The sequence below is a fragment of the Pinus tabuliformis genome, chromosome 6 (genome assembly GCF_031772625.1).
Source record: "Pinus tabuliformis cultivar Carrire ecotype Pingquan chromosome 6, CPIR1, whole genome shotgun sequence".
Lineage (NCBI taxonomy): Eukaryota > Viridiplantae > Streptophyta > Pinopsida > Pinales > Pinaceae > Pinus > Pinus tabuliformis.
In genome coordinates, this window is record NC_142292.1 from 1933214422 (window position 1) to 1933224571 (window position 10150).

The 10150-nt window shown below is 36.8% G+C and overlaps 1 protein-coding gene across 2 annotated transcripts in view; it reads left to right on the top strand.

Annotated features, from left to right (window-relative positions):
* The window catches only part of LOC149266919 (calcineurin B-like protein 1), a 214746-nt gene extending 204842 nt beyond the window's left edge, over window positions 1–9904 (top strand). For both annotated transcript variants that reach the window (XM_089431210.1, XM_089431215.1), the window contains one exon: window positions 9399–9904. In XM_089431210.1, the coding sequence (XP_089287336.1) occupies window positions 9399–9462 (64 nt within the window). In that variant the 3' untranslated portion in view covers window positions 9463–9904. The remainder of the gene's footprint in view (window positions 1–9398) is intronic.
* Window positions 9905–10150: the final 246 nt, after the last annotated feature.

Consider the following 10150-nt stretch of genomic DNA (forward strand, 5'->3'; position numbering starts at 1 on the left):
TTTAGCTTTAAAATCAAACTTCACCATCAGAGCTGCAACCTATACCTAAAAAGTTAAAACACAACACCCAGAAGCTGGATATACAAAAATAAATGAAACCCCAGAAACCCAAGTCAGAAAAATGAAAAAGTTACAGATCTATGCATAGGAATAGCAGATCTATCAGATCTGGCGAGTGTGAGTCCAATTCCGCTCTCAGATCTGATAATCTAAAGCTCTTAAAAGCCAGATTTATCAATTTAGCACAAAAAATTTTGAAATTCAAATGGAGGTGCTTTGCCCAAAACCCTTCATGCATCACCAATAAAAAATCTTATGATAAGCTCGGGATCAAATCAAGCTGTGCTCTTCAGAAAATACGAATCGGGAGTTGGCTGGTCCAACTGAAAACTTCTCCGAATGCCCGATGATCTAAAAAAATCAAGAATTTCCTGCAAAACTCAATTTAGCCATCAACGTAGAGCAAGAAAACGATAATAAAATTCAGATTAAATAGAGATACCTGCTATTATATTCAAAACTTAAATTATCATTCAAACTCCAGCGACTGAGCAAGGTACCTGTACTCAAATTACTTTTCAGAAAGCTATCATCAATGGCTAAAAAGAAATCTATGCATGAAAATGACACATCTTACAATATTTCCACGAAGAGTAACACCAACAGAAATTATCTCCAAAGTCTTTCTTTCTTTCTCATAAAAAGATTACAAGAGAGCTTTCACTTAGCACACGACTCAAAGATCGGATGCATCAACTGACAAATGACCTCCTATTTAAAGATAAATCTTCCAACGGCTAGTTAGAGTGATCCTTGTCAAAACAATCTCAACCGTCGATGAGAATTAATTTTTTTTTAATTTCATCCGTCGAAATATTAAATTCTTGAGAAAATTCGAATTTTTAAATTAAATGCATTTTAATTAACTCGAAAATAATTTTTTTGAGTTAATTTCCTAAAAAATTTGACTTTGACTTAAACCCCAGGGACCAAAGGCTTAAAATTTAGCAAATAATTAATTTACCTTAGTCTCGAGATCTTTTAAAATTTGGATTTTAATGACCCACGAATTTTGCCTTTGGAAGACTTAAATTTACTTTGGATCTACAATTAATTAAATTTTTGGCTTAGGATTTTAATTAATTTTTGGCCAGAAAATTTAATTAATTAACCTATGAGGGGATAAATTATTTTTTCAACCCTCAAGGCACTTTATATCATCATTTTCATATCTTTTACATCACAAGAGGGAAACCCATCTGAAATAGACCCTCACAGACTACTCATTTCTGCGACACAAATATAATTCAGCAGACTAAGAAATTTGTAATAAAATAACCTAACTAAATAGTTAGGATTATTCCCAAATCAGTTTTACATAGACTCGATCTATAACACTAGGACCCGCCTAAAATCCCAGCAACAAAATTCATTTCGGCTTTGGGGTAAGGCTGAAGGAAAACTCTGCCGACCATCTGAGAATGGATCGGTAAGAGAAAAAACCTCCTGGAATGTAAATCGTCACCAAAAAAATTAGTTTACCTAGGCAATTACATACATGACACAGATCTGTTGAGATTATTTACATCGTATACATGCATAATAGGTTTACATTATAACATGACAATCAGGTTGATGACGAAAGTTGGATGGCATGGACACATCGATCAGGCGCAATACCTTTTGTGAAAAAAGGGGGTGTACTGCTATGGGTCGTTGACACGTAAAGGTCAACAGGCCCAACAACACTTCCACATAGCTTCATGAAGGTCAGTTCCTTCGGAGTAGACATGGATACATCGATCAGTTGCAATCCCTTTTGTGAAAAAAGGGGGTGTACTGCTATGGGTTGTTGACACGTAATGGTCAACAGGCCCTTCAACACTTCCACATAGCTTCTTGAAGGCTAGTTCCATCGGAGTAGACATGGACTTGCAATCCACCATCCCACATCTCTCAAGCAACTTGACAATTTATTTTCCTCGAGAAAGGAAAATCTCACCTCGCTTTTGCCAGATCTCCAAGCCTAGGAAGTAGTGCATTAGTCCTAGGTCCTTCATCTAGAACTCGGAAGCCAACTCCCTCTTGCATTGATAAATGAGAGGGTCTGCACTTGTCAGAAAGAGATCATCCACATAAAGGACTAGAATGAGAGGTCTGTCATTCTCAACCTTGAAATATAGGTTAGGGTTAGCATTGTTCTTTGTAAATCCCAACTTCATAAGATAGCTATCAATCCTCTCATACCAAGCCCTGGGGGCTTGCTTCAACCCATAGAGGGCTTTCGTCAACTTGCATACGTGTGTCCTTCGATCCTAAACTTCGAACCCCTCAGGTTGTTGCAAGTAGTCTTGCTCCTTAAGCGAGCCATGCAAGAAAGCAGTCTTAATATCCATTTGGTGTAGGCTCCATCCTTGAAAGGCAATAAGAACTATAATCAAATAGATAGTGGTATATCGGGAAACTAGTGCAAATATCTCATCATAGTCCAACCTTTCCTTTTGAGAGAAGCCTTGAGCAACGAACTTGGCGTTGTATTTTTCAGCACTCCCATCAGCTCCATGTTTGATTTTGTAAAGCCATTTAGAGGTGACCTCAGACTTGTCCTTAGGTCTAGGAACCACATCCCGGACACCATTCTTCATGATGGATTCGTACTCCCCATTCATCGCATCCTTCCATACTTGATGTTTCACGACATCTTCAAACGTACAAGGCTCAAATTGAACAATGGTACTCATGGCACAAGGTATCCTTGATACCTGGTGGGCTTCTTACTTTCACGAAATGTCCCTCTTGGAGCAATATGCTTTTCAACATCTTTGAGAGTGTCTTTGAGCCACAATGGTCTTTTCCTTGAGGTAGAGGGATCACTAGGAGGTGGATCAATGGGATCCATCAAACCTTCAACATAGGGCATGTGCTCATCTGATATAGGTTCTTTTTGCTTTACTATAGCATCATTATTTTCTTTTCCTGGAATGGGGAGATCTCTAGCTTTCCCAAGATCAGTGTCTTCATCGAATGTGACATCATGGCTTACTTCCGCATCTTGCTGACCAAACACATAGATTCTATATGCCTTTGAGCTTTCACTATAGCTCACAAAAGTTCCTTTCTTCTTGCATGCTCCCAACTTGTTTCTCTTCTCTTTAGGCACATATTCTAAAATGAGAAACATCAGGTTTCTTATCAGTGAAAACTTCTAAGGGTGTCTTGAAATTCAATGTTTGATGTGGACATGTGTTTTGAACATATACGACAATATTTGTAGCTTCTCCCCATAAGAACTTCGGTAGACCTAGATCATAAAGCATGGCACGAGTGGCTTCCATGATAGTTCAATTCTTTCTTTCAACAAATCCATTTTGCTCAGGAGTGTATGCAACGCTTGTCTCCCTCTTAATGCCAACTTCTCTACAATAGTCATTGAATTCATTTGATTCATATTCGGTCCCATTGTCGGTTGTCAATATTTTGATCTTCTTCCCTATTTGATTCTTCACCAAGGCTTTGAAAGCACGGAACCATTTGAATGCTTCATCCTTCTTCTTCAAGAAATAGATCCATGTTTTGTGAGAGAAGTCATCCACAAAAGTAGCATAATATAAGTATCCTCCTAATGATGTTACGAGCAACATACTAGTTAGGTCGGAATGGACCTGTTGAAGAATATCAGAAGTTTGACTTTCGCTTGAGGGGAATGGTCCCCATGTAAGTTTCCAAGATGCATAACCCTGACAAACACTTTCATGATTCATGTTGAAATCGGGCATACCTGTGACCATCTTCCTTAGCCCAGGTAAGGCTTTGTAATGAAGGTGGGCAAATCTCCAGTGCCATAATTCGAATTGAAGAGAAGTATTGCAAGACATGGTTCCCAAAGGACTTTCTCCAACTTTATAAAGACCATCAACCCTAAATCCAAGTGTAAATGCATCTTTATGGTTTCTTTGCCAAAGACGTACCTTTCCATCAACGAATGCTACCTTGAAACCTTTATCTTCCTGAAGTGAATACTTCTTGATACGCAAAGAAATATATATATCTGTATATAAATATGTATTAATGATTAATTGACTGAAGATGATTGTTTACAGTGGGGGTTCTTGGCTTATATATTGCCATGGGCACCCTTTGGGGAAAGGGCATGATCTTATGATCATGCCCTTTCGTCTAATTAACCTAAAATTAAATAATAAACCTAAAATTAAATACTAACTAACTTTTTTACTTAACATTGCCTTCCTCTCAAAAGAATGCTTTGTCCTCAAAGCATACGTAACGACGGATGTTGTTGACAAAATGATTCATTCTCCCAAGAAGCGTCTTCTTCGGGTAAGTCCTTCCGCTTGATTAGATATTCCAAGATGATCAAGGTCCCACACTTTAAAAGGTCTTGGATTAACCTCTCAATTTCCGTTTTTTGGTGATGTGGATATCGATATGGCTTGATGTTGACGGTATCTGACCCTGCCTTGACTTCTATTGTACGCTTAACTTCCTTATTAGGTGGCATTTTCATAGGTAGGTCTTGAAATACTTTTTCATGCTTCTGAATTAGATCTTGTATCTCTGGTGACTCTTCACTGGTCATATTTGCAGATAACATTTCTAATTGGTGACATTGTACTACATAAGCGGGTGCTCCTTTTCGACTCATCTTCATCATCTGAGATGATGATACAATTTGATTCTCTGGTGCTTGGAATCCGTGTAATTTGTACTTCTGACCTCCCCATTTGAATTTTATAAATTGTATTTGATGGTTGGCGGCATAAGTACCTAAAGTTCATAGCCATTGGATACCTAAGACTACATCTACTCCTCCTAACGGTACCGTGAAGAACGAAGATTCTAAATTAAAGTCTTGAATCTGCAATTTGACCTTATGGCATTTCCCCACCTTTTCAATCTTCTTACCATTAGCTACCATCACTTTCATGTTTGGTAAAGGAAATGAAAAAATATTGAGTCTCTTTGCCACGGTTGCATCTAAAAAATTGTGTGTGCTACTAGAGTCGATGAGAACCACTACGTTCTTCTTTATGTGTCCTTTTAACTTTAAGGACTGAGGTTGTGATATACCTGTCATAGCTGATAGTGACACTTGCAAAATACTTCCGTCATCTAATTCTGGTGAGAATTCTGGGGCATCTTCTATTTCTTCTATGTCAGGATCTTCACTGTTTGAATCATTGGTTGCTTCACAATTATATAGGTTCTTTGGTTTTTTTCCTTTAGCACATCTATGTTTGGGGTCCCACTTCTCACCACGACGTTTGCATTTACCCTCTTTTATCCTTTGCATTTCCACATTAGATTTTTCATCTTCATGATGATGTGGTGGAACATATCTTGTATTATTTGAGTCCACATACTGGGGTATTCTTTGTCTTGAATATGTTTTTTCCAATTTTGACCAAAATATTTGTTCGAATTTCTTTTCGGCTGTTTTTGCTTTTCGTCTTGCTACTTCTATTGATGTAATGTCATGCATCTCAAGTTCTACTTGTAAATGGGTTTTGAGCCCCTAGATGTATGATTGAACTAGACGAGATTTTGATAACCCAGGTACTCGTGTCACTAAGGTCTCCCATTCTTGAGTGTATTCATCCACACTTCCTTTTTGTCGTAATTTGATGAGTTTTGAAAAGAACTCTTCTTCCTTTAAACCTTGGAATCTTTTAAAGAATGCATCTTTAAATTTTCTCCAACTAATGATGTGTGTTGTCTTTTTCCACCACATATACCAATTATATGCTTCCCCTTCCATTTTCATGGATGCGTGCTTGAGCTTTTCGTCATCATCATTGATGTCATATATCTCAAAGTATTCTTCTGCTTTATTTATCCATGCAACATTGTTTTTTTCGTTTCCATCGAATTTAGGCATATCGACTTTTGTCCTTTGCTAGTATGTCGCTAATGGTTGAGCGAAAAAGGGGTGTTGATTGGTAAAGGTATCCTAGAGTTGCTTGTTTGTAAGAGTTGCGTTACTCATTTCTTGGTGGGGTGTCGCTGATTTTTTTGGGGATTCAACTTTTTCTTGAGAGTCTGTTGATTTCGTTGAATCTGATGAGTTGTGATCTTGATTTTCTTCATCTTCTTGTAGTAGTTGTGTGGGTGTATAATTCATCTTTTTACACAAAAGTTTCAACAATGTTAAGGTCTCTTTGTGATGCACCTCTGATTGGACACGGTGATTTTCCATCTTTATTTCTATTCGATTTGTCGTATCCTGAAGACTTTTGATATCATCATCCTGCCCCTTAAGCTTGATCTGGAAATCATCTAATCTTTTCTTGACCTCATCGTTGTTGTTATTTAACTTATGCTCTGCGTCAACCATTTTTTTTTGGAAATCAGCCATTGTCATTGTCGACATTGAGCAAGTTTGTGGGGGTGTGTATTTATTTGCCAGCTTAATTTTTTTTAATTAATTAAATTAACGCTATATATAATTTATGATTAAATTAAAGTTATTATTATATATAATTTATATATATCATATATATATTTTATATATATTATATTATATATATTTATATTATACATTATATATATATATATATTATCTATATATATATATATATATATATATATATATATATATATATACAGACGGTCACATCCTCGTTTGAAAAGTCACGTTCGAAATTTGACCGATGCTTTGATTGACCCACGACAAAAAAGAAGCAGACGTAACAAGAATCCCTGCCGGAAGGTGTCCGCCTACCCGATTACAGACAACGTTGGGGGAGCAAAGGTTTTAGACTAGTTGGTGTCGTTTTTCAGCAATGGCACGACGCGTTGCAGAGGAATTGTTTTTCAACGATGAGCAAGGGTTTGTGGATAGCAATCAGAGAGGAGCAATGACGCAGGGTTGGAATAGCAACGTAGGTTGACAACAACATGGGTTGGGATAGACGAAATGGAGATGGACAGAAAAATCGGGACGCGAGGTTTGGGATGCAGCAATGGACAGCCTGAGAACCGAAAGGCTCTGATACCAATGAAGTGAATACTTCTTGATACGCAGAGAAATATACTGAAGATGATTGTTTACAGTGGTGGTTCCTGGCTTATATATTGCCATGGGCACCCTTTGGGGAAAGGGCATGATCTTATAATCGTGCCCTTTCGTCTAATTAACCTAAAATTAAATAATAAACCTAAAATTAAATACTAACTAATATTTTACATAACACTTCCATCGCAGAAATAGATACTAGGCTCTTCTTCAAATCGGGCACATACATTACTTCTTATAGATGAATGGTTTGACCTTGATTTAGGTAAAGAGTGACAATGCCTATTCCTTTTACGAGATAGGTGGCATTATCTCCAAGTATGATGTAGTCATCATTGAAGCTAGACCAATATTTTTGTCCTTCAACTTTCCTTAGTGATTGCTTTTCTCACTCTTGCTTGGGCTTTGTCTTCACCTGGGCTCTGATACCATGTTAATTTTAGATAACAATGGAATGTTCTATAATTAACACAATTTACTTCAATGTTCCTTAGCAGTTCAATAAAAAATTCCAATTTCCAATAGCAATCACAATAATCACATTGACAGTAAAAGCACATAGAACATAAAACAAATTGCAAAAGACAAGAGGACACCAGATTTGACGGATGCCAGGGAAAAATCCCAATGTGGGGAAAACGCTTTGATCAATTCTTCTTATTATTAAATCAAAAGTTCAGCATAGAGAGAGAGTAGAAAAGTCAAATAGACTTGCCCAATATAAAGTCAAAACAGCCCTGTAAATTTCTGCAGTCAACTGCAGTCAAACTTCAGCCCTAACGAGAAAGTCAATGCTGGTCAAAACAGTAGCAAATCTTCCTCAAAGCAGCTCGGTCTTCCTTGGTTAAACTCTGCCTGATCAGGAGGTTAATTTCAAAATTCAGCCCAAAGCAGCTCAGTCAAACTCGGTCAAAGGAGAGAGAAAACTGCTGTAATTTTCTATGGTCAAACAACAGTAAACCATGAAGTCAACACAGGTCAACCAGCCCATAAATTCTCAGTTTTTGTGCCCAGCAATGTGGCCTGAGAAAATTGAACTTTTGACCCAAAAACTGAAGTCAAACTCAGTCAAAAACACCTCGTTCAATGCTGGTCAAACCTGTCTCTGAAGTCTGAAATTCGGCCTGTAATTCTACCCAGAAAATCTGTCTTTCTTGCTGCACTGTGAGAAAGAGAGATAGGCTGCCCAATAGCTGTACGAACCAATCTGCTGAAGAGAGATAAAAGAATTTGTGAGTGATGAATGTGCCAAATGAGGTGTGAGGTCCCTTGTATTTATACAATTCGTTGTAGGTGAAAAGACACATCCATTGGGCTTCTGAAGCCTACATGATGATGAGGCCGACCTGAACAATTTGCACATGTGTGGGCTTAAATTCAAAATCACAATTTTGCTTGTCCAAATGAGATGATCTTTATATAAATCCTGGACCTCTTGAAAAGAGGAATCCAATGCAATCATCATCTCCATCAAATGAGCTCTCCCAAGGTGGAATTTGGCCCTAGTTGTCAGTTTTAATATATAAATACATGTAACATGCATACATGTATATGTGTGTCATTTCCCTATTTCCTGAAGTTTAATTCTCGTTTCTGTGTACCATGTTTGGAAACCTGTACTGGTTTTTCCATTTCATGTGACAGTCCTTAGATATCTCTGATGACATCAGGTTTATTATGTAGTTGATGATGTTGAAGTTGCGAATGAGGATTCCTGCTTGATTTGTGGAAGTCATTTACTGCATATTCAAGGCAAGCTGAAAGTCATGCATGTACCAATAGATGAAATCTGGAAATCATTTTTTTTTGTTTTGCTGAAATTGTTCAAGTCACATCGACCATATCCCAAGAGAACTTGCAAAAGTTTGTACATAATGATAACTCGTTGTACCTTCTGCAAACCCTGAAATTTGACAATATAATCTAGTTATTTAGCTGATTGATAATATAGGCATGTCGGATGCTAGTAGTAGTAGTAGTGTCTAATAGATATTTCTTTGGAAATCATATTACTCTATAAGGAACTCTAGAAGGTGTATTTTCTTGATCTTGTTAAACCTTATTGTTAAATTATTAAAATCAAATTTTGCTGTAAAGCAAGCACACAGTAAAAAAGTGAAGGAATTGCAGGACTGACGGAAGATGTGTATTTTGACATGATTTTATTCAAGTTTGATATTTATGTTTAAGTTTAATCTCTATTCAAGATATAATCCATAGCATTGCATGTTTCCTTTGTACTTTAAGTTTGTTTAATTCTTGTTAACTCTAGATGAAAACAAGTCAATCAAAACATTTTCACCAATATGTATTATGAAGTCTTCAAAGATGTTAATTAGATTGTTTGCACGTGTCAATGGTTCAGGGATATCACCACAACATTTCCAAGTTTTGTATTTAATTCAGAAGTGGATGACATTGCCACTTGAGTCTGCCATGCCCATTCATGTTAATGAAACAAGCGGTCGAAGTGGTAAAACTCAGCATTTGTTTGTTTGCTTTAGTTATAAGTGACAGTTTCAAGATCACTCAAGGTAAAGGGCACTTTCCAAAGATCCTTAGAAAGTGGTCAATAAATATGTGTACATAAGGTTCTTAAAATAGTTAAATATATTAGGTGTTAAGTACTATAATTTTACTGTTTTGTGTTATTTTCATCCTACTGATTCTTGCCACGGAAAGAAATTGTGCACCTTCACAGAATTCATGCATATATCTATTAAGGTGGCAGATATCGCTTTATGTCCAGTAGTTTTTTCCTTTTGATAAAAAGGTTGTTATTCCCGTTGGTAGTGAATTAAGACAGATGTAGACATAACTGATTTTTCATCTATTCTAATTCTAAAAAAATAATTTGCCGTTGTTTGGGTAGTTTGCTTGTTCATTCAGTATTCTATCAAGAAGGTGTTTATCCTTGAAGCTTTAGCCTTTTACTGTCTCATTTAGTCTCATTTAATGGAAGAGAAGTTTGGTTTTGTTGGTGGGGTGGGGGAGTCAACGCTTGTGCAGATTGGACAAGTGATTTTTGGTGAAACATATACCAAATCCATGTGTGCATATCTACCATCATATGGTCCTATGGTCACAAAATCTAGGAGAAGTAATACGTAGTCATTT